Source organism: Pelobates fuscus, chromosome 7 (genome assembly GCF_036172605.1).
Source record: "Pelobates fuscus isolate aPelFus1 chromosome 7, aPelFus1.pri, whole genome shotgun sequence".
In the NCBI taxonomy this organism is placed as follows: Eukaryota; Metazoa; Chordata; class Amphibia; order Anura; family Pelobatidae; genus Pelobates; species Pelobates fuscus.
This window is the reverse complement of record NC_086323.1, coordinates 30,492,848-30,517,930: the sequence shown is the minus strand read 5'-3', so window position 1 is coordinate 30,517,930 and position 25,083 is coordinate 30,492,848. Positions and strand designations below refer to the sequence as shown.

Here is a 25,083-nt window from a genome sequence, read left to right as displayed (position 1 = left end):
AAATAAATACATACACACACATATATATATATATATATACACACACACAGACACACAACGGCGCCAGGTATCTGCTGCCTTGTGTTTTGTTTTTTACCTACAACTGTTCCTGAGTGTTTGGAAAATGTGACAATACCAACATGTCCACCTCTGAAGTTGACATCTGTCTAGTATCAACTGGTAAGTAGAGCTAAACTTACTTTAAATTTGTTTGATGGAACTATTAATCTGTTGGGAATACGGTTTTGTTATGAGTTATGCAAAGAATGTTTTAGGGACAGTGCCACTTTAAGGCTGCTACGAAAACCACATGACACCCATTGAGTACCAGAAGGAAGTGTTCCAATACTAATGAAGTTCACCTCTCTGGTATTGTAAAAGTTGTTTAACCTGTTAGCATGTTTATGAAACTAGCAGGTTGCTGAAACAAACAGACCTGTCACCAATAATGTAATTTTGCACAGAATAAATTCCTTTAAGCTGCAGATTCCAATCTGTGTTCTATCCTAGCAAAATAATGAATCCCTGGAACTTACCATTGTCTTCTAGTGGGATCAAATGCTTTGTCCATGAGAGAGCCGGGGTAAATCCGAAGCACCCCATTGGGTGTTGCTATGTAACGCCGGACAATGTAGCTGCTCAGGCTACTCATTTCCATTTGTGTCATCCATTCATCTGTGACGTGACTGGTAGCCATGACTTCATTCCTGACAGAGAACTGAAAGACAAAAAAGGATCATGCCAGGGTTCCTTTAAGACTCACATAAAAAGGGATTTAAGCCATCAACGGGTTTTCTCTCCAGAGATCGCAGACAGAATGCAAAAAGCAATCGCATCTTATAAATACCCCTCTGACTCTCTAAATGCACGTTTGGCAAAAACCTAGGGGCTTACCCATGAGAATATTTGCGGGGAGCGGGCAATAAATCTACAGGCAAATTTCAAGACAGAACAGAGTTGGTGAGAAAAAAAAATTGTAATAAAAAAGCAAAATCTAATTTTACCAAAACACAGAATGATCTGCAAGTCACCATTTAGTAAACATATCTAATTGTAGTCTTTCCATTGAATGAACTAAGAAATACATTAAATTTACCTTAGCTGTAAGATTAAGCATCATAAAACACACACACACAGCAAAGACACAGAAAGCACTGATATACCGGTACTCTGTATACAAAGTTTCAGTGATGTATAAAGTCAGAACACACGTCATAAAACTCATCACACTCACAGGGATATTTATTTAAAATGTGTTCATTTTACATTTTAGGCCATTAAAGTGGAAAAATTATCAAAAATCAGCTATGTTTTTATTTCAGCTAATTTGACCTAAAATCTTCAATTCACAATGACAATTCCCACTTTATTGAGTTAGTAGCCTATCAGCAGTGTATGTAATCAGTCTGTACACGTCACGGAACATTACAAAAGCTATTAATTGAAGAACTGTGTTCAGCCAATGGGAGGAGGAATCTTTGCGCTGCTCATGGGTTATAGGTTGGCTGCACAACCTTCCAAACTAGAACATTTACATACAAATACTATGTTCTAAAAATATGAATGCAACTCTCCTGTAACTTTGAAGAATTAATTTTTATATCATAATTAGAATACACATCTACATGTAACAAATTAATAATCTGCTTCGGTTTAAATACAGTCACAATTAGGCAGCAGAGGTGGCACGGTAGGGACATAGAGCCATTGATCCATACCCAAGACTCACTACAAAGTGTCACTGTGCCGGCCATGCTAACAAGTTACTCTCTGGGCAGTTGGTCACATAATATATTAGAGTTAGACCTTTAAAAGGCACCTGTAGTGTCTAAAACAAGTTTAGATCTTGAAAAAAAGAAGAGCAATAAATTCCACATACGGTACATATATATATATATACATACATATATATATAAATATATATATATATATATATATATATATAAAATGCTAGCAGTTTTGGAGTGAGGTGACGTCACTCCGTTCAGACACAGTCATGATGGCGGTGATGCCAGCGTGTTGGCGTCACTGAGGTTTGCACTTCTTGGGGGAAGTGTCCCCACGCAGGGCACATCAGTGACTGGCAGAAGAGGAGCACGGACAGACTGGATGTGGGTGTTGGAGAAGAGTGGCGGGGGAGCAGAAGCCACAGAAAGTGGCTACAGGTTCATTTTAACACAATACAAGAAAAAATGAATAAATAACCATGTGTACAGTATGTTAATTTACTTATGCTTTGAATGCATATCAAACGATTTTGCCTTCTGATTTTACCTTGAGCCCAGGGTTGGCTATGAGACGCGTGTTATCACTGAGATATGCGGTGTAGTGCTCCACCATCCTCTTCGTCTCCGGCTGACTCAGATGCTCGTAAGGAGAAGAGAAGCTTCCTGCTGCCAACATGACCGTGGGACTCTCTGAAACAGGATAAAAACTGGTCAGACTTTTAGCTGGAACCGGAGATTCCATTAACACAAACACAGTAACCTGTAAGCCTTACCCAGGGTGGCCAGCTGTTTAAAGTGAAGGCATGCCTTGGGCTGGCCAAGGAGATCAAGCCGGTGATACAATAACTTGCTGCTGGGCACAGTGTTCAGGTTTTTCAGTTGTTTAACTGGGATCTCTGGCTGTATGACCACAATGCACAAAATGAATGAGGTGTCCTGAACCTGGGGAGGGAAACAAGACAACAAAGTAAACATTTTGGAAAGACAAATAATGTACATCAACAATTATTTCAATTCACCCAAGGATTGATAATTAATGTTGTGTAATTCTCCTCCTTCCCAACATGAAAATTATGCCCATAGTCGATTGTGAATCCCAGATATTCTGCTTAGCCCCATCGGAAAATATATTGATAATTAATAACTTACTATAATTTCATAAAACTATGGACATACATAGGGAGGCTCCAGAACATGTTTTCTGGCCCTTTAGGTCAACAAATTAATAACTAATTTTAAACAGACATTAACAATGTATATGACAAATCAATGGATCACTCAAAACACTACTTTTTGTTACAGGAACAGTGGGATTTTCCGTGGAAACACCTGACTTATTATTACTGGGAAAACAATATATTCATATTGGAAAAGCTTCTCGTATGTGATTTACTGATTTTATACCAAGGTATCAGAATATAGATAGAGGCTTGCTATTTAAAAAGAAAGGCCTTCCTAACCTGTTCAGTGCCAGAAGGTGATGAGCACCACAGCCCTCTGGCACCAAGAGAATTAATCATGGACAAAATGACATAACGCTGCTTTATCAAATTACAGGACTCCATATAGATTAGCCCAAGAGTATAAAGGAGTCCGATATGTGTCAATGTACTGCTCCCTGAAACATAACTAAGTATAGATCACCCCTCTTACCAGCTTCCATGCATAGCTGACATTATATGCGTCCCGTGCCGGATCTCGCAGTTTGTTGACGTGCCAGGACAGAGAGGAATTCACCGGCACAGAAATGATCTGACTACCCAGCGGGAGGCTAGACACAGAGAGAGCAATGGGTTACTATAGGCAAATCTTAGAAGGATTAATTCACATTATAAAAGTTAATTATTTTTTTTAGTTCCAGACAGAAAATTAGAGCACATTCTCACAGATAGGACTGTAACATTATAAAGGGAATTTCCTCCGTTTTTTGGGGGAGTGGTATGATGTGCTTTTCTCTCACCTGAGAATATTCTGCCGAACAAGAGAAAACTTTGGAATATTTTCATAGTGAATGATGTCTGTGTGCAGTGGAGGTTCTGCGAGCAAATACGGCCTTGTAAGCGATGGGTGCATTAACGTGTAACCTTGGGAGAGAAGACATTTGATCTCAATCAATACACTGAAACGCACTTAAGACTGAAAAACTGCTACTATATTTTAATGTGGGGGGAAAAGGGGTGCTTCATCTTTAAAATGTGAAAAGAAAAATCCAATTAATGAAAAATAAAATATATGCATATTTGACTGTTGGGCTAAATGCATAGAATTCTAAGCATATCTAAGGATCACTTTCATAAAACCATTACAGGCAGGGCTCTAAATAAACAAAAAATAAACTCAAATGTCAGTCTAGGCAGAACAAGCCAACATGCGACTACTGTAGAGTTGGAACAATCAGCCTTACACTAAATTCCGTTTTCAAACCATAACAATTCACAGACTAGAGAATAAATGTCAGTGTATCGCAACGTAATTGATAAAACACCATATCCCAAAATCATAAACAATACACTTTTTCTGAGCAGTCCAGCAGGTAAATAAAGTATAATAAATAAAAAGACTAGATAAACCTTCAGGCACAATGTATTAAGTAGCTTTCTCCATATATTGCAGCAGGACTGCATCTTATGGGATGAATATCATTGATGTATAATATGTGAAAAGCAGAATTGTTTCCAGTGCTCCTAAAAGACCGTAAATGTCAAATATTGTACATTTGGAAGAAGGGATAGCGTTCCTGTGCGAACACTCTTGCATTAAGCGTTAAATGTTTTTTTCAGTAACACTAATGGGGTATAGCCATTCTGGAGTAAACCGTAACAAAGGAATCTTTGCTGAAATTAGGCCGTGTGTTTTGTTTGTGTTCTTTGAGAGGATAAACCTATACAGCTATGAGACAAACTCGAGAGGTACGAGTTAAAGCCTATGAAATTAATGTTACGGTTTCTGTTCTTCAAATACAATGTATGTTCTGGCAGAACTGGATTGCGTTGCCAAATGTTAAATTTGCAACATACATGAAAAAAACCAAACAAAGTATTATATGAGAGAAAAAAAAAAAGTTTAAAGTTGTCTTTACCCTGTGCAAGTTGTGTGAACCAGTGAAATTAGATTTATCACCTCCATAGGGTTATCTAACTCAATTAAGAGTATGTAGCCATATGCAGTTAATTCAGAACTTGGAGATAAAGAAAAAAAAATAAACCACTAGAGGGTGCTGTATATGATAATATGAGTGCAACTTATCTTTTAATGGAACTTGCAGTGACTATTTACTTACATGCAGAGGTTATAAAACAACCCAAAGTGGCTGCCAATTATCTGGGCATTATGGCAATAATACTGTTTGACTAACAGGTTAATCCCTCGGCTATCACAATCTTTTGAAAGCACTTAAAAACAATTATCCCGATTGTCAGCTAGCCAGCCAGCAGAGTGACAAGACAGGTTTCAGAGAAGGCTGGGAATGTGTACTTTGCATTGTTTATTGTAACACGTAGACTAAGGACAAGGCAAAAAAATCCTAGGTGGGGAAAAAGTGATCATTGTGACGGCTTCCTTACAGCGTTTCCAGCCACTAATAACTCGGTGAAAACATTTCCAACTGGATAGCCACAAAGATACCTTTGTTATCGATGAGAAATGTGTATGACGCCAAGGAGTCCTGGTAATAGGTTACATCTTCAAGGATGTAAGCGAGATTGACGTCAACACCCACAATCCCCAGCAGAAGGTTTCCGAAGTAGCACGGCTTACTGACAGTCATTATCAATCCTAAAACAAAGGAAAAAAAATGTTAATTGTCAAATTGCAAAAGAAAAAAAGTCTACTTGTCCCAGCCAGCAGGTAACCCTCCTTCGCACGATAAAAGGGCATTAGGTTGTGGAGTCCATCCCTCTATTTAACACGTTATGGAGATTAAGATTGTTTGCAGTCAACGTCCACCAAGAAAGTGGCTGAGAATTCTCGGTCAGTGCTGGTCCCGCAATTGGTTTCATTAGAAGAATGCAGAGTAATGGGGTTTTAGCATTCTGCAGGAGTTTAATTAAATGGAAAGGCAGGAGAACGTAGCTTCTATGAAAGCTAACAGAAGTCGGGCCGATATATAGTCATCTGATGACAAGGTTTCATATTCCATACATAAACATCTAAAAGCGCACACCGTGCCAAATCAGGACTAAAAAGATGACAAAAAGTCTTTTGTGGTTTTGACACTTACCATCTCCCATCTCATCTGAAAACGGAAGACTAAACACAGCTTCATCGATCATTCGATTTGGGAGGTTAGTGTAAAATCTTCCCACTGTGGTCTCCAGGTTGCTGAGCTGATTTAATACCATCATGCTGCCTTTGGTGACTTGGAGCCCAGTCCGATCGTACAACCCATATTTTGCAGCATTTTGTTCTGCCAGGTCTCGGAGAAACGCCAGCTCTTTCAAACCTGTCACACCCTCTTGATAAAAACAAACAAACAAAAAAAAAGGTTCAATAGAAAAAGTATGACTTGTAGAACTTTTCAAAACTTATTTGACATGGCCACAAACTACATACGTACATGGGATAAGCAACAGTTTCCTCAACCGTAATGTAATATAGAACACAACTAACTACACAGCATTAGTCTCTCCCCAGTCAGAATTATCTATAGCACTTAGATAGACAGTGCTGTTACAGTAACCAATTTACTGTGGGCAGATCTGACAGATCTGGAGAGGGACCGTTTCCCGCAGGGTGTGGGGTAGGTACGTTTTATCTCAAGCTGTTCCTTGCGGCCTCCGACCATCTTCAACCTGCAGGTCCTCTTCTGCTCCTGGCGCTTCATTTTTCAGTGACAGCCGCTGGGATTTACAAAAGTTACCAGCCCAGCTCCGTTTTTTTGGTCAACCTCAGGCTAGTCCCTACTTTGTTTTATGGTATCTTTGGATCTTGGTGGAATTTCAGTGAAATTCTATCGCAGTCTTGAGCAATATTTCATAAAGCTTTTATATCTTTATGAAATACTAAAAAGTGACCGATTCTCTTTAACAGTTAAACAGCTACAGCTGGGTTCAACTGGGTAAGGACACCACTAACTAAAACGGCAGCTAGGGTTAAAGACACACTTAAGCACACAATATGCATTGGAAATTAACATCTACAATAAATAAAAATCACTTAGCATCATCAATCAAATGGGCAAATGAAATTACTATCAAATATCATAATAATAATAATAATAATAATAATAAATATGCAATTACTATTATCAAATCATGACTCAGCGTCAACATCTAGGTAGAGCCAAGTTGGAAAATACGTTTTACAAATAATTCCTATATATTTTTGAATAACTACTCAGGATCCCCAGAGCTACCCATGTACAGCCAGAGCATGCACACTGCACTGATCTTCCCAGGATTCCATGACATAATGCAAGTGTCAAAATGAATCTCTTTTAACAAGAGCTCACAAGCACAATATATGACCCAAAAAAGCAAAACTTAATAAACAGTTATATTTAAATTCATATGTTTGAAGGAGTGTTTTGTCTGCTGTGAGAATTCAATTCAGTCTGTAAACAGGGGCAAGGTGAGGCAACATAACATGAGCTCAAAAATGAAATAGACATGGTGCTTAGTTACAAAGTTACCAAGACAAACACCGATTGCTCTTACCGTTCATGATGGCGTATGTGAGAATCATCACGGAATTGTTAAGCAGCGCGTTTTCTTCATGTATTACACGCAAGGTCGATTTTTTATCATCTTCGGCAGAATCTCTCGATGTTATTCCAGCTGACAAATAGATAATGACTATGTCCGTATCTAAAAAAAACAAAAAACAATATACTTAACATCCTGTATAAATAGGACAAAGAGAATCTTATCTTGCCAAAACCTAAAGCTGAATTTACTAATAGAAGTGTAAATTCTATGTTATATTCCATGTAAGTACCAAGTCTCTGTCTCTCAATTAAACATGTAGTGTTTTTTCATTAAACAGAAAATAGTGGAGATCAACCCCTACACTACTCTAAATGTATTTTGGTTCAGTTCACCAAAAATCACAATACAGTGAAAAATCCTGCCTGCTGGCCAAAAGCAGCTTTGTCTTACACATTAGGTACCCAGACCACTTCGGCTCATTGAAGTGGTCTGGCTGCAGTGTCCCAGGTCCCCTAACCCTGAGCAGGTAATTATTGCAGTTAAGAAACTGCAATAATTACCTTTAAGTGTCAACTCCACATCTAGTGGCTATCTACCAGAGGAACTTCCAGTCTGCTACGCATGGGGACGTCCAGCGTCACCCAATAGGAAAACTTTCCTATGGGGAAAATGCTAATGCGAGCGTGGCCATTGCAGCACATGCGCATTAGGTCTCTCCGTCGGCTGACATCGGTGGGGGAGAAGAGAAAGTAGACCCGAGCTAGCGTCGAGGGACATTGGCGCTGGACCCAGCTAAGTAACAGAAGGTGCTTTTAACCCTTTTTCTGCACTGGAGTTTGTTTCCCTGGCACAATAGTTTCCCTTTAAATATCTCCTTACAACAGAATAAAATATTCACTGCCCTCCCAGCTAGGTGTGTTATGCCATCAGTTTTCCTTTCCATTTTGGTGGGCAAAATTGTAAGAAATTGACATTAGTTTAGGTGTGCTGGGGGGCAAATAACATGTCTGAACATGGACTCCTACAAAATGGGAGCACCAAAAATCCCTCCAAAGCATGGTGCTTTGCACCAAATGCAGACATTGCATTCTTTAAAATGTATTCTTATATAATGCATTAAAAACCAGGCCACCTCTCGCCTCTGTTGTTCCAAGTGAGGTTATAGTACGCAGAATCTGGAATTGTAGAAGTTTCCTTTATACATAATGTTTCAACAAAGAAATCAACTATTACACAAGCTTTTCATATTCCATCAAAAAAATATTCTAAAAATAATTTTACACTTCATACTTTAGCATCTAAACCCGACAAGTCAGAGCATGAAGGATCAAATTCAATTTGTGGTTACCCAATACTACAACTCTTTTAAAGAACACGGTCAAGGTGTCTTCCTGCCAAAAATCTATAGATTTTACATGTCTGAAACAAGAATGGTTTAAAAAAAAAAAAAAAAAAAAGTCTACATTTTCCAGTTACATATATAATTTGTCAACATGCCAAAAATGCAGGCTGTGGATGCAGGATATTGAGAGAGAGAGAAACAGATCAGAACAACGGAGTCTTCTTGTCTGCTTTGGAACATCTTCTGCACTTTGGGGCAGAGGGATCGAAACAAAGAGCAAAAGACATTTGGAACTGCTCAAATGAAAGAACACATTGTAACACTGCCCGTATCCTGAAGATTATGTATAGAGTGTGCAAAGTGATGCAGAGACTTTGCACACTCTATACATAATCTTCAGGATACGGGCAGTGTTACAATAACAAAATTATCTCAACATTAAAAATGCCTCTTGCTTGGAGCTGCCGCTGTGGCTCTATGCTTTCAAATGTCATGCGTAAAAGGTTTAATTTCCACCACATATAATACGCTTCCTTCTATTTTATATTTAAAGGAAATAACCTACATTTCTGCTTGGGAAATGGGTCTTGAGGTACACTGGTTGACTGGATAGTCATATGAGAATGTACGACTTAATCATCTGTATGTGTAACATCATAGAACAAAGTATTAAACCTTTTACACAAAGGACCACAACTCTGGTTACATTTCTTAAAAAGGGCAGATTCACTACAGATGCCTGTTGGAGCACATGTATTCATTTGTGGTGTACCTGTCCCATTGTGGTTTGTACACTAGGATGCTTGCTAAACCTGTTCACATAGGCATGTGGTCTTATTTGTTATCGAAACTTCTGTCAAGTGCAAGTTAACATATTTACTCAACTCTAATGCGCCCCTTTTTTGGTAAAATAAAGTCTCCAAACTATGAATGCACATTAGATTCTATGGCGCATCAGACTAGAGTAGGGAACCGTGCATTTAATATGATGGACATTCGACACATTCTTTGGGGGTGAAATCTGCATCGCTGCGACAGGGATACAAAACTTTATTTCTGTGTTCAGTAAAGCTGTACCTGGCATCTTTGTTGTGGTATGAACTTTGTCCCAGTGAATTTCGCACGGGCAAATTCATACTCTAATATAATGCGCCACAGAATCTATGTTGTAAAGTAGTATTTTCTTTTACAAACACGCATTACATTCGCCCGCAAAAACATTTTAAGAATTCCAGATTTCAAAAATGTAATGTGCATTAGATGCGATGGCGCATTAGATTTGAGTAAATAAGGTATTTTACAAAAATGACTTTGGCCCTTGGGTGAGCCTTGGTGGAATCCAAACTATCCCACCCTATGCAGGTTAACTCTGAACATAATAAGACCATAGACAAACTCACTTTTATCCTTCATGACATCTTGGCCACGTTGTATAAAGTGTGGGCAAATGGTTCAAGAAAGGGGGAAGGCTTGTAGCTCACACTTCATATAATATGGAGTCATCATCCACTTGTATCAGCAGGTCTATATTTGTTGTAGTTTAAGAGGAGCTTACAACACACCCACAGACAACTATTACCGTCGCCATTTATTTCTAAAATTAAAATAATAAAATTCTTACTTGTGTGGACCTTTGTACTATTGTTTGTATTTCGGATCAGCTGAAATGCTTTTTGAAAACCAAGGGCGTGTTGCGTTGGGCTGTCTGATGACTTGATGCCAGCAACAAAGCTAGACATTTTTCGTTTGGTCTCACTGGTGGCAGGTGACAAAAAGGACTTGTAACACTGGTCGAGGGAGCAGGTCCTTACAACATCGGCCACAGTCAGTACAGAGATCTAAAGGAACGAACAGAACACACCAGTCAGTTTGTATGCCAATTAATTTCAATACAAATAGATCTTTTAAAGACCACTTCTATAACAAGTGGGGAAAATGTTTGAATCCTGTAGTATCAATATATTCACTTGCTAAGATGCTTTAATTATTATTATCATTTATATAGCGCCAACAGATTCCGTAGCGCTTTCCAGTATTATAAGAGGGGAGGATTTAACTATAAATAGGACAATTACAAGAAAACTGGACCTATACAGGAACTATAGGTTGAAGAGGACCCTGCTCAAATAAGCTTACATTCTATAGGAGTGAAGTGCAGACAAACAAGTTAAGGTTCAGACAATACCAGTAGATCATTACTTTTTTAATTTTATCAAATATGTTGTATGGAAACACAGGTGGGTAGACAGGAAATGTGTGGCACCAGCACCAAAAATTATGATGCCAACACGAAAAATAGGGGAAAGAAAAAAGAATAAATAATGGAAATTATAGGGACAAAACAACCCCATGCCTCCCAAAAATGAAGATTTATGGAATGGAAGAGGGTTAAAAGTAGGCAAATCTACATTACTCTATCTGCCTGGAGAATTGGGTAATGACCCAGAGACTCCTGAATCATATACAATAACCAAGCACATCAGGAGAGTTCCCAGGGGTCCCTATCTATGTCACTACTAATCCTAAAGCGAACACAGACATAATTTGGTTTCGCTTCAAGCTGAAACAGACCAGGTTTTTTTTCTTTGTGGGTTTAAATGTAATTAAGCAATGAAGTTTAATAAAGGTTGTTAGAGCATCTATGTATCACAGTGCGGCTGAGTGGTTTATTGTTGCCAAATAAAGTTAGGTTTTGTTTAAACCTTTGCAAACTAACAATAGGAACAGGATCTGCTTCCTCCCTGGTAATAAATTCCAGCTTAATCTCATTTTTATGACTTTCCTTTTTCTAATGAGTTGGGAAAGCAACACATCAATGCATGCAGGTTTAATTAGTTGCAACAGATTCTGTGAAAAGGGGAATTGTCACAGCTCAGGATTTTATAATATTATGCTTACTTATCCCATAAATTTTACTAATGTGTGTGTAGAACCAAAAACAAAGACTAAATATCCACACCACAATATACTGGAATCCAACTTGTTTACCTGTCAATCAGCACAGGGAGAGCATGGGAGAACAGGGGGGGATGGGGGGGATTGTTTTGTTTCTCCTCCACCAATTTAAATGTCTGCCTTGCCCGTGCCAGCACTGAACTGGATTAATTGATAGATCTTTAATATAATTTAAATGAGAACGAAGCAGCGCATGAAAACTGTTGACATAAGTTATAATGTAAATTCTAGAAAAATGACAAGTCCTCCTATAATCTGTTTAAATCTATAAAAACAATTTGAGCCAAGTGTTTATCGCACTATATGACCTATAGGAGATTTGGGTTGATATGCAATGTACTAGACTACACCTGCTGTGTATAATCTGTACTGTTTCCCAATCTTCTTTCTGTATCCCATGCGATTCTGTACATCAATAAAAAATAATTGACAACAATTTGAGAGCACAGTTACCTTATCATGTTCGTCGATTGCGTTTAAAATAACCTGCGACGCGTCCCGTGCAATCTGCAGCTGCGTCTCAGTGATGGAAGCGCCGTGGTCCATGATAACAACAATATGCTTTGATTGTGGCCTGACAGTAGACACATACACTGGTCTAGGGGGGGGGAAATGTAAACAAAATCAGCATTGCGTTGACACTACTGCAAATTTTTTTTAAAGTATCAAACAAGCAATAGATCACTACGACAAAATATACTTCACAGATATCAATCAGAAGACCAACAAAAGGGGGGGGGGGAGTTGCATTTAAAATAAAAAATATATATTTATATTTTTTAATTTGTTTAAAAGAAAACTAAAGTGGTCAAGAATATATTGTAATTTTCTTTATGATCAAATCTTTGAAGTTTTTGTTTGTTTTTTTTGTGGAGAAAAAAAAAAAAGAAAAAAAATAATTAAAGTCTACCTCCGTAGCCACTTCCCTTGTTCTGGAAAAATACTTCCTTATTAGTGTACGTACAGAGCTCAGTTGCGGACAGCACTGTGTGAGCTGAACTGCTGGAGGTCAAGCAGCCTGTGTTAGAAGTAGGACAGCCAGGCCGACTCAGTATGGATACTTTACACTTATGTCTGTTTCTCTGACTGTCTGAAGCTGCATATTACAAGCCTAGCTTGTAGTATAGCCAATCAGTCTGCATTAGAAGACGACGCACGAATGCACTATAGACAGACACGTGATAATATATATTTATTGTTTTCTGTCTGCAGTTTGGCTGTGGAATGAAGGCAGCAGCTTCGTGTATATCACAGGTTAGGAAAACACCCATATTGGCCAAATATTACATCCCTAATCATTGTTTTTGCACAATTGTGTGACTCAATTTAATGCATTATATTTCTCCATTATTCACATTTTGAAACAAGCCTGGACAATCTTACAACAAAATCAGTGGTTGCATTTATCTGATGTCCCGATTACCATCATAAGAGGCCCCAACTTGAAGACTACAACAGGTGATCCCACCCATATTGATACAGCCACTTACGGTAAGTATGAATTTATAACCGGACAAATCCAAGTGCAGATATCTACTTGATACAATGCCCACAAGAGGACTATATCAACACTGAGAATCTGATTTGACTTATCGCATAGTTGCGATCTAGGAGGTATCTATTAAGGCAGAGTGACCTATGTAACGTCGTTGTCCAATAGTAATGTTATTGATTTATTAATGTTTTGTGTTACTTAACTGATGTTTGTTATAACCCAGTTTAATAATTTAACAGTATGATGTATTGTTTACATAGAATTTTATCATGTTTTTATTTTGTGGTCACATTGACCTTTAGGGAATATACCCAGAGGAGGTGACTTATTTTATTAACATAACATCTCTCTCTTTTAATCAATCCTTTATTGATAATATATTACATTCTCTTTTTGATTAGAATTTTCTGTCTTTTCACTGCTTGTGGTACTCTCGTCGTATGTGATAGAACTTCATTTAAATAAAGGTGTTCCTTTGGACGTTGTTCCGTTCTCAGTGCCGCGGTGAGTTGATTTATTATTGTTGTATTTTTTTTACGATATAATAGTGATTCTGCATTTTAACATTTAATACATATAAGTATGTTAGCCATTATTGAGCTATTACTTAGCACAGCTCTTTTCTTAATCTGTTTACTTGTAGTGCTTTGGAACTTTGTATTCAGACGCAGCAGCTTCCTTGAATTTGCCCGGTTTACTTTTTAGGTTAGTGTGATCTGATCATACATAGGATATACCCATCACATTTTTAACTGAGAGTGGCAGGGTGGGAGGAAATCCTGGGGTAACTGCTTTTTGTCCCGCTCACTAAGAACGGAGTTCTAAGCACCGCTAACCCTGGCATTGTTTGGAAGTAATTCTGCAGAATCAGAGGAATGGCTACAGTGGCAGTCTTATGTTGCAGCATTCTGCTCCCCCCTCAACCCCCCCAAACACACAAAAACTAACAACATTTAATGCAAAAACTTTTTTTTTTTAAAAACAAATACCATGTATTAATGTGGTCAATGCATTAAAATTGCATAGGTGCCCTTAATGTCCCTTTAAGTTACACTATAACAAATACTCAGGCTAGCATTGCGGATAACAAAGCACTTTCAAGAATGAACTTAATTTAAAAAAAAATTTAAATAAAAATCAAAACAGATTTTACAAATAAGTGAATAGAGTAGTAATCTAACACCGTTACAAACTGCACCAGTTCTAATAAATCTCGTTCATTCTTTCACATCCACGTAAAAGCAGTTAAAACACCTCACACTTAATTCATTTTGGCAGCAGAAATTTGGAAATCTACCAAAAAAAAAAAAAAAAAGAAAGAAAGAAAAAGACAAAACTAATCCCAGACAGATTGTTCAGAGAAGACACGGAATGACCGAAATGAACAGGTATATATATATATACATACCAGTTTATTTTACCAAGCTAAGGAGCTTATTCACTAAACAGCAAGGTGCACACAAAATAAAAGGGGGAAAAAACCCTCAAATTTCAGTTAAATTGGAGATGGACAAAATGGTGTTTCTCACTTATTTTATACTAACTCTAAGCCACGGGTAAATGAGCAAACAAAACAATAAAACGTGAACTGTAAACATAACCACTTAAAGTGTGAATGTAGCCATTTCTAATAGTTTGAATTTTGAGAAAGTATTTGGTACTGGTCTTACAAATGCACATACATCTTTCTATCTAGAGCGGTTATTAACTAAACTGAAGTCACACCTGACTTGGAGAAGGTTTCCAATTCAGCCGATGTGTAAAACCTGAAAATCACACTAACAAATAATCCTGCCAAATTCTGAAATGATGCCGATGTATCATCCAGGTTTTTCCATCACTAAGTTGAACATACAACCAAATATAAATTCTGAACACTTATTGGAATGACAGTCACTTCAATGACCTCCTGCATGGCTTACAGCATTAAAAGTAATACTTCGAATAAAAAGCCGAAAACCTGGAACTTGGTTAGACAAATCTTTCAAACACCGCTTCCAAAGACTGCAGAAAGAGGAATTCTTCCATTGTAGAAAACCTGGAAATTTCATAGCGTGGAGGATTTGGCAGATGAAAATAAAACAGCCACCAAGCTCTACCAGGCAAATGATCTATGTCCTGACTATCCCAGTGTAAACAACTCAGTATTCAGGCAGACATAAGGCTCCAGGCTCTGCTGGGGGGGTGGACTCTGTCCTGATGATAAACAGTGCAGACATTACGATGTGTTTGCTCGGGTATTGGCAACTGGTACAATGCATTCTATAACCGATTAATCTCATAGTGCCAGCTGCGTAAACACCCAGTGACGCTGACACATGGGAAGCCTCAGCATTGGCCATAACGTCATTTTCACACTTTATTCCTACAGGATATACAAGAAGACAACTATGATATTATCTATAGTGCACGAGTATGAATATATGGCAGCGAGGGCTGAAATTCTGAACGATTTAAGTATTTTTGTGAATGGCTTATAATTACAGGACACTAAGCAAGGAGCTGAAAATAGAGAACTCTCCTCCCCCCTTTCCTCCCCCCAGATACATGGCACTTTATGGTCATTATTTAACAGGTAATACACTAGATACAAACAGGGACCGTACGTTTCACTTTTACTTGTGTAAAAGTATTTTTACATTTATGGCATATGACATCCTTAAAAAAGTGGGCAACACACAGAATATGTAAATAACAATCTACTTCAATTAAGGTTAAGAATGTACTTCTACATGACAAATGTACAGATCCATAGATAAACTACATTTAGTCTATTTTACTGCCTGGCAGGTCACTCCCAAAAGCACAGCATTAGACCAGTGAGAATGTAAATCCAGTTCACAACTCCGCAAGAATTTCTGCATGCCAATGGCGTACAACTGAAAAACAAATACTTCATAGAAAAATAATTTGGTTTGTACATTTTGCCGTATTTGCCCTGATTTGAGTGTATGGACAGTGTAATCCGCTCAGGAAAAGTGCACATATCACATTTTAAGGCATGAGGGGATTCATAGTTTTTCTAAAACATTTAAAGTTCCTTTAGTGGAAAAGACATTTTGTGTCCTTCACACAATCAAAATTCAACATGTAAACACGTAACAGTTGGCAAACTGATGCCACTACTGTAATATTGTTGCTATAATAAAAATACGAATAAATCAGTATAAATTCATGTTTTGGGGTTGTGAAATCATGAGGGATAACAAGGGTCTTTATTTATCATACCTGCTCCGATGCTCATAGCTACTTTTGCAGCGAAACTTGTGTGCTGGAAAGACCGTAAAAATTCCTTCTTCAGAGCTGAAGTACTGCCATTTAATTCCAGGGTTGGATTTCAGATTGTCAGCGAGAACTGCGGGGGGGGGGGGGGAGAAAAAAATGCACATTGGAATGACTGAATTTATAATATCGTTGCCATATCGGCATACAATAAGCAAATTAATGGAATGGAAGTGAGAGAAAACTCCCTGGCCAAGTTTCCGTTAAATCCAACTTGTACAATGCTTTGAGCAAAACCTCCATTCCTTTGAAGAAACCTGGCAATGTATTTAGAATTCTTATTAAAGAAATCTAGAAATTGCAACATCGAAAGAAACAGGGGGGAAAAAAAAAAATGTGTTTAGAAGAGGCCAGAAGCGCAAGTGAGGCAGGGCAGTGATATAATTTAGACGGGCTCTACTATGGCGGCACTGGCTAATGGACGATGACTGACAAAGTCTTGATGATGACCGTGAGTTAATAACTTGGGGTTTAGAAGGTACAATTTGAGGGGCCACATGATTTAGAAAGTGTTAACGAACCAGAAACATTATAAATTTAGACTCAATCAATTTGAAAACTTCTCTCTCTTGATTTTGGAAGCTGCATGTGCTTCTGCTGGTCTAGTAACAGACATATACACTTCTAAAACACTACGCTGATGACTGTGTGCCTTTAAATTGCTCTTTGGTAGTAAAATGCCTTTCATGTGTTACACATTGACCCAGTTTTTAACTAAATAAAGCCAGATCGTATTTTGCTATGATGTTCAGTGCAACCCTCCTACAGTTATTACAGCACGAACGGATTTTATTTATCAGAAATTGAAGCTAGTTATGTCTCTCTCTTTCTCCCTGTAAAGCACATTTCACATTGGCTTTATGGAAATGGTTCAATTTCAACAAAATGAATGCAAATTACGTATATCAGGCTAACAAAACGTGACTCTGCAGGAAAGTTTTAGACACAAAAGTTTAGAAATAAAACTTAGATAGTAAATGTTGTACTGATAGCCACAAAATAGTGCTGGAAGAATTTGATAGAAAGAAGAGGGAGTATGGATAAAGTTGAGCGAATGCGGAATAAAGCCTCGGGTGACTGTTACCTTGAGGAGTAGTGTACAATTAATTTTAAATTATGGTGAGCTAGTTATGTTTTTTTAAACAGGCACTGTCACAGCCTGGGGACTTTACAGAATTAGCAAAGACCCATCGCCGGTGGGGCAGGTTAAGGGGAGTACTACTTTTCTCAATCTGTCCCTCGCAAGAGTACAGCATTGAGGTCTATGGAGGATCCCGCAACATCCTCCGTAGACAGAGCCAATTCCCTGCAGCCATCACTGGTGACAGCTGGGGGAAATGACACTTCTAGAAGATAGTAGTTCGGCCCAGCGTCTCGAAGTGTCAGGCAGAGGAAATATACAGAGACAAAGTAGCCCCTACTTTGTCTCCGTATATCTGTTGGCTTGCTGGAATTTCAGTGACATTCCAATACAGTCAAAATTAGTATTTCATAAAAGATTTTTTTTTTTTTCTTTTCAAAGGTCTAGTGCTAAAAATGAAGGCGACATGTGGTGGAGAGACAGTCTGGCGCTTATTGCCTGCCCAGATGTATAGACAGGGTCCTTCTGATGTAGTCTCATATCTGTTTCTCAACCCTTAATACTTTATTTGACCTATTAAATATATATAACTAATCCCACCTCTCTTTATTACAGACCCACTCTAAACATCATCAGTCACATTTATTTACACAAATGAAGTGTTTACTCCTAACATGAGTTCACTTTTCACCAGACCGAAAGACAAATTGAAACCATGAGCATTGAATACGCCAGATAGATTATAAACAATCCATAAGTGCCTGGAGTTGAGATTCTTACACATGTAAACACTGGGCCTTTAATGGCTTTTAGCAAATTAACGTAATCCTTGGACTTGTATATATGAAAGTTAATGGGGGGATGGGATCAGACAGTTCTAAACACCCAGTCGCTTTCTTCGTCAGATTGCTACTTTTTAATTCAAAGACTATTTGTTGCTCAGAAATGCAAAAATAATTGGAAAAAAAAAAAATAGTGCAATGGGGAAATTTTAAGCTTTGAATATAAATGCATATAAACATGTAATATAATATTATTAATAATAATTACAAGTACCGTAATGATAAACTTGTTCTTTTTTAGTAGACACGCTGATGATATAGCCTGTCTCAGGTTACTTGAGTGCAAACTGTCTAAAGCAATAAATCACTTGCCCATGGTCTTTAAAACACAGGATATCATAAATAATAACAATATGGGTTTCAAGATCCCTGTAAAAGGCACGTTTAACTCATTCTGCTGGAGCAAGTGATAAAAGTTTTACTATTGTTAATCACACAAAACCTATGGCAGGACAGCTACAGTCACACAGGAATTTTGGTTGGACATGTCATTGATGCATTTTCTACTGTTAATGCTATATAAAAAAAAAAAAAAAAAACAGGCAAAGAAAAAGGATTCTGCAAACGTAAGAATAAAAGATTTATGAATGCATGTAAAATACTTATTTGTTATGGCACGTTTTTAAGTGTCATATTTTGACAAAATTAAGATTAAAAGTGTGGTTTGACTGGAGGCGTCAAAATATCCCCAGAGCGTGTGAAAGAAACAAGGTTTGGTGAAATATTTACACACACAGGGTTTCACCCCCATTATTGGCAGACAGAAGGGTCACAGTTTGATTTACACACCTTGCTGCAAGTTAAAGAGGTTTAAAGAGGGTTAGAAGATAAAATGTAAACTCTATTTAATTTTTTCAATAACTTGAAAACAACTCAGCTATGTTAATAAAATGTAAATGCGTGATACTGACCCGAATTTAAATCCCTCCCAGGGTTGAAAGCTCGGCTGTTGACTGTTGTGGAGAGCCGGTCGCAGCTAATGGTTTTCGAGATATTGGTATTGAAATTACCATCAAAACTGAAATTAAAAAATAAATATATAAACAAATAAGTTTCTTACTTTCAGTGGCAGCAAAACACATACAGCATGGTTTTGGTGTATTTCACTGTTGCAAACATTTTCACCTTCAAGCAGTTGTTTTAACGATATACCAAGGTGCTACACAGGGGAGGACATAAGGCCACACAAGTAGAAAGTGGCCTCCTTTTCTTTCTTACATAATTTGTGGACGGACGGACACAAAAAACTACCACTGATCAGCCCATTGTGTAAAGGCCTTAAATGTTAGGGATTCAGACCACCTCATTGACTGGAAATGTAGATCTACTCTTATTGCATTTTATATTTTTTAATCCCAAACTAAAAAATACAAACACATTAGGGGGACCAAGAGGGGACTAACAAGTATATTGAAACAGTGAGATAATAGAGGGTCAAGTAACAATTGGGATGGGACTGACAAACAGAATAATAAAGAGAGTATAGGAAAGGAGGGAAAGGAATAAACAGGTTTACTGGTAAATAAAAGAAAAGGTTTAGAGGGTGAAATAAAAGGGGTAATGATAAACTGATTAAGTGGAGACCCTAAAAATGGGGGGGGAGTAGGGGCAGACAGATACCCTACAATGTTAAGAAATGAACAAGTATAAGAAAATCTCATAGGCACATTATAAATGATAATAAAATAACTGATTTAAACATTTTTTTCAGCTGTCCAATCTGGAAGATTATGCTGTCTCTATTAATTTCCTTGGGTCCAATTTCTCTATTCCCCAAGAAAACCAAACCACAATGGCTAAATCTGTACGCTGTACATTAACGCACAAGTACTTTAAGATGTGCAGCAATGAACACATTGTATAAAGTTGGCTTCCGTGATGAAGTCATGCCCCTGAGAATCCTATTCTATTGTCTTTAATTGTTGGGTGATATGCCTAAGGCTCTAATTAACAGGCACAGCCTGACATAACCTAATATCTCAATCTCCTATTTCTGCCATTTGCACCTGGCATTCAGCATAGAGAGAGAGAGAGGTGAAGAGATATATATGAAATATTTATCTCCTCCAATGCAATATGCACCTTGTCTGTGCGAGGAATGAATTAGAATGTTCATTGCTACATCTTTAAAATGTTTTTTTTTTTTTTTTTAAATAGAGCTTCTGAGGAAGACTGTTTGAGGGATACTAGCACAAAAAACAAAAACTAAACTTTAGCTTAAAAGTGGCACTAATCTGGATGTGTGGTGTTTCTGCTTGAAATTCTGCACATTCAGAGATATTTGCACTTTTGTGCTGGGTGGCTAATTACATCCCCAGCACACGTGACTTCAGAGGTCTGTTCCCAACATCGATTCTGTGCAAAAAGTACATCTATCAAAGCACACTGCGTGATGGCGACAGACGTTCTCAGCTTCGCACTATGCAGGCCTTGCGGGGTGTGCATCCTGAATCTCTCCCCCCCCCCCCCCCCCCTCCCTCTATGCACTCCTCACCTCCCTCCTGTGACAGATTTATTTTAATTTGATTTTCACTTGCTATCTATCCCCTCTCTATGAGAAGTATTTGATTGGATTTTGTGAGGGGGCAATGACATCAGGTTGGGGGTGGAAATAAGTCTAATTCTCAATTAGAATTCAAACCACTTTGTTTAGGCAGCTCAAACCACACTTAAAGGACCACTCTAGGCACCCAGACCACTTCAGCTTAATGAAGTGGTCTGGGTGCCAGGTCCAGCTAGAGTTAACCCATTTTTTTTTATAAACATAGCAGTTTCAGAGAAACTGCTATGTTTATAAATTGGTTAAGCCTTCCCCCTAATCCTCTAGTGGCTGTCTCATTGACAGCCGCTAGAGGCGCTTGCGTGATTCTCACTGTGAAAATCACAGTAAAAGCATGCAAGCGTCCATAGGAAAGCATTGTAAATGCTTTCCTATGCGACCGGCTGAATGCACGCGCAGCTCTTGCCGCGCGTGCGCATTCAGCCGACGGGGCGGAGAGGAGGAGGAGAGCTCCCCGCCCAGCGCTGGAAAAAGGTAAGTTTTACCCCTTTTCCCCTTTCCAGAGTGAGGCGGGAGGGGGACCCTGAGGGTGGTGGCACCCTCAGGGCACTCTAGTGCCAGGAAAACGAGTATGTATTCCTGGCACTAGAGTGGTCCTTTAATATTCAGAGCAGAGTGTTTAGAAGATCTTTTGCTCAGTTAATGGAACTTTAATCACACACAGGAGGTGGATGCAGGTTCTAACAGGCAATTCACGTAGCAGGAATTAAGTTGTAAATTAGAAAGACTGTGGCAAAATGTTATTTTTTTAGGAAGTGTGTAAGGAGACTGTGTAAAGCAGCCAGGTGGAGGTGTGGCTAGGGCTGCATAAACCAAGATTTATTATCTGAATGGCAGAGAATTGAGCAGTTTGACCGTAGAGGCATGATCTATTCGCCAAAACGGCTTCTTTACGCTAAAAGATCTTTTGGCGATTTAGAGAATCCCTTTAACAAAAATTACATGAGATTTTTAATATTTTATGCAATGGTATAACTTCAATAGAATGTCCGTTCCCTAATAGGAAACCAGCCATTCAAACAGTCCACCCAGCTGTCTGTCACTCAGCAGGTTAAACACAATCTGAATCTGCTCTGCAATATACCAGAACATTCTAGTAATGTAATACACAATTATTACACGCATCTGTCCCAGCATGATACCAAGCCACAGAGTGCTCTCTTTTTTTTATAGAATACAAAAAATAAAACATCTAAAAATAAACAAGGCAAAAAACACACAGATGCGCATGCACACACACACACACCTTCAAAAGACAAGAAAAGGCAACATGAGAATTCCCCAAATAGTTAAAAAAAAATAAAATAATGGTTCTCCTGTGAAAAGGTTCTATTCTATTCTTGCTGCAGAAGATCTCGCAAAGAAAGACGCAGAGAACACCACTGAAATGTATCCTTAAAAAAGAAATCCTCTGCATTGTCGATAGCGGTGAAAAGAAATAATAAAAATTAAAATAAAAACATTTGACCGTAATTAGTGTCTTCACTGACTTACAGGACATCAAACAGCCGCCTGAAATTCATTTTTGGGAAGGGGGGGATGGGGAGGAAGGGAGATGATGGGGGGAGGGGGAGTTTGCAAAAAGAAGCATATATGGGGAGAAGGGGCATTTAAGAAAAAAAAAAAAAAAGAAGAAGAAAAGTGCTTCTGGATTGACTTTAATGAAGAACTGATCGAATACTGCATCCCAAGGGAAAAAACATTGCTTGCGACTCCCACTTTGATCTTTTCCCCACAGAGCTATCCTATGCTGGCGTTGCTTGCGAGATGTATGCTTGACTGACGTCTGCTCTGATGTGCAGGCAGCTTTGAACTTCAGTCATATGAATTCCCATCAGGCTGCATTCATTTCTTTTCTCCTTCAACAGGATTTACAAGCAGGAGATCACCAGTGTAGAACATAAAATAAATTCACAGGAGCTTTGAATCCTGCATAAAATAGGCACACTCTGTAGTTAGGGAAGGTTTTTGTTGTGTTTTTTTTGTTTGTTTTTTTTTTAAATGTTGCTCAAATTTTTATTTTTAGACAAATAAGACATGCAAACAAGATTTAAAATAAGAATTTCAGAAGCAAGTTGCGAAACATACTATACTAGTAATTGTGACCGACCCCCCCTCCCCCCCCCCCCCAAAAAAAGTGTAATTTTTCTTCTTCTTCTTCTACTGGTAAAATACCAAAATATGGCGACACTACTGCCAAAAGGGTGAGTGATGTTCTGATGACATCACCCAGTGTAGAATCTAGCAAAGGTTGGCCATATTTGGAGAATGCACCGTGCACCTTTTAAAAGAATTTTAAAAAGAAAGGGACACAAAGCAGCATTACCATTAAAGCTCATCACAGTGGTTATAGTGCTATGAGACTTTGGGAGAAGTGCCTTGTTTTTTTTTTTCAAACTGTTTTTACCCATCATTGTTGTCTAGGCTGAAAACACATTTTCTACATTATCCATGTGGCTTCAGAGGGGTAAGGATATGAGTTTCTCGTGAAAGTAAGAGATGGACAGAACACTAGGAGATGGACCGCACAGACTAATAGCAACATTACCACTGCAAAACAATGTAGTGGTTATGGTGCTTAAAATGCCCATATAAAAAGGCAGAAAGGTTAGTATATTATGAATAAAGCATAAACTCAGTGGTCAATTTATCATGTACATTAATGTAAATATCACGTGGAAGCAGCTCAAAGCACAAAATCATGCAGGCATGGTCAAGAGGCTCAGTTGCTAAAACCAAAACATCGTAATGGAGAAGAAAAGTGATCTTGGAGACTATCCGAGGAGCGATTGTTGGTGCCAGATGCGGTGGTTTTAGTATCTCAAATTTGCACACAACAGTCTCTAGGGGTTTATGGAGGATGGCGTGAAAACAAAACACATCCAGTGAGCACCAATTCTGTGGGTGATAACTCCCTGTTATTGGAAGAGGTCACTGAAATATCCACGCATTACAACATTGCTATGCAGAGGAGCATCTCTGAATATCAACATTCCGAAGCTAGAAGTGGACAGGCTCCAGAAACAGAAAAATCGACCAGGTTCCCCTCGTATTGGCCAAGAACAGGAAACAGCGGCTGAAGCGGGCACCAAAAATGGAAAGTAGCGGACTGGTGAAAACAAATAACTAGTGTAAGAAATCTTGATTTCTGCTGCAAAGTGCAGGTTAGGCTCAGATTTTGGTGAAAACCTAAATCAATTGATCCACTAGCACAGTGTCAAGAGTTCCAGATTGTAGTGTAATCGTGTGGGAAACATTCTCTTGACACATATTTAACACATAAACTGAGGATTGTTTAATCTTGCTGACCATGCGCATCCCTTCACGGTCAGTCTACTCCTTAGGAGTTCTTCTAGCAGGATAACAATACATGACACAAAGCAAGTGTCATCTCAAGATGGCTTCACAAACAAGGCAATAACTTCAGGATACACTGATGGCCTCCACACTCGCCAGAGCAAAAAAAGCGATACGCGAGTGAGCAGCTGCCAGATGTGCATGATGTCACCACACACCAGAATTGTCATGAGGCAAAATGTACTTGGGCTGTCATAGGTTAAACCTCAGGAAAATACCTTGAAATGGAAAATCTCAAAGACATCCTATTTCACTATGTGAATGAAACAATGTCTTAAAGGAATTTACAATTCCATTATACTAGAACCAGACAGAAGCATTGCTGCCCTTGTTTACAGGGATCAGAACTACCAAAAGTGAGAGTTCAGATGAAAAACAATGAAGGTCCAGGGATTGAAATGTTGGTCAAGTGATTTGGGAAGCATTTTTATTTTATTTGAGCATTAGATATGAAAGATACCATGTTTAGTATCAAATAAAATGTCCAGATTCCAAGAAGTGTTTTGTCTGATGCAATGCATAACCAGGACTAAACATCTCAAAAATACATTGCATGTTTTCAGCCGGGTGTATTGTCTCTCATATAAAGGAAATTTGTACACCACATGCCCCTCCATAGGAAGACAGGCCTAAGAACCTGAGATTAACTAAATGTCATGCCAAAGCATGAGTTGGCATTTGATATATGTTATGAGTTGTTTTTGTACATGTTGGGATAACCTTTGATCTAATACCAGGCCTAAGCCATAAAACTACTAGATAACCATCACCAGAGCTGGATAGGGCATCGTAAAAGG

General features: G+C 38.4%; 1 protein-coding gene across 2 annotated transcripts in view; it reads right to left on the bottom strand.

Annotated features, from left to right (window-relative positions):
• CACHD1 (cache domain containing 1) overlaps positions 1 to 25,083 on the bottom strand; it is a 111,653-nt gene that overhangs the window by 13,239 nt on the left and 73,331 nt on the right. For both annotated transcript variants that reach the window (XM_063427875.1, XM_063427876.1), the window contains exons 4-15: positions 19,281 to 19,387; positions 16,393 to 16,519; positions 12,123 to 12,267; positions 10,336 to 10,552; positions 7,382 to 7,531; positions 5,947 to 6,180; positions 5,352 to 5,501; positions 3,688 to 3,811; positions 3,381 to 3,498; positions 2,501 to 2,669; positions 2,275 to 2,417; positions 537 to 718 (exon numbers count right to left, since the gene is read on the bottom strand). In XM_063427875.1, coding sequence (XP_063283945.1) covers positions 537 to 718; positions 2,275 to 2,417; positions 2,501 to 2,669; positions 3,381 to 3,498; positions 3,688 to 3,811; positions 5,352 to 5,501; positions 5,947 to 6,180; positions 7,382 to 7,531; positions 10,336 to 10,552; positions 12,123 to 12,267; positions 16,393 to 16,519; positions 19,281 to 19,387 — 1,866 coding nt within the window. The remainder of the gene's footprint in view (positions 1 to 536; positions 719 to 2,274; positions 2,418 to 2,500; positions 2,670 to 3,380; positions 3,499 to 3,687; positions 3,812 to 5,351; positions 5,502 to 5,946; positions 6,181 to 7,381; positions 7,532 to 10,335; positions 10,553 to 12,122; positions 12,268 to 16,392; positions 16,520 to 19,280; positions 19,388 to 25,083) is intronic.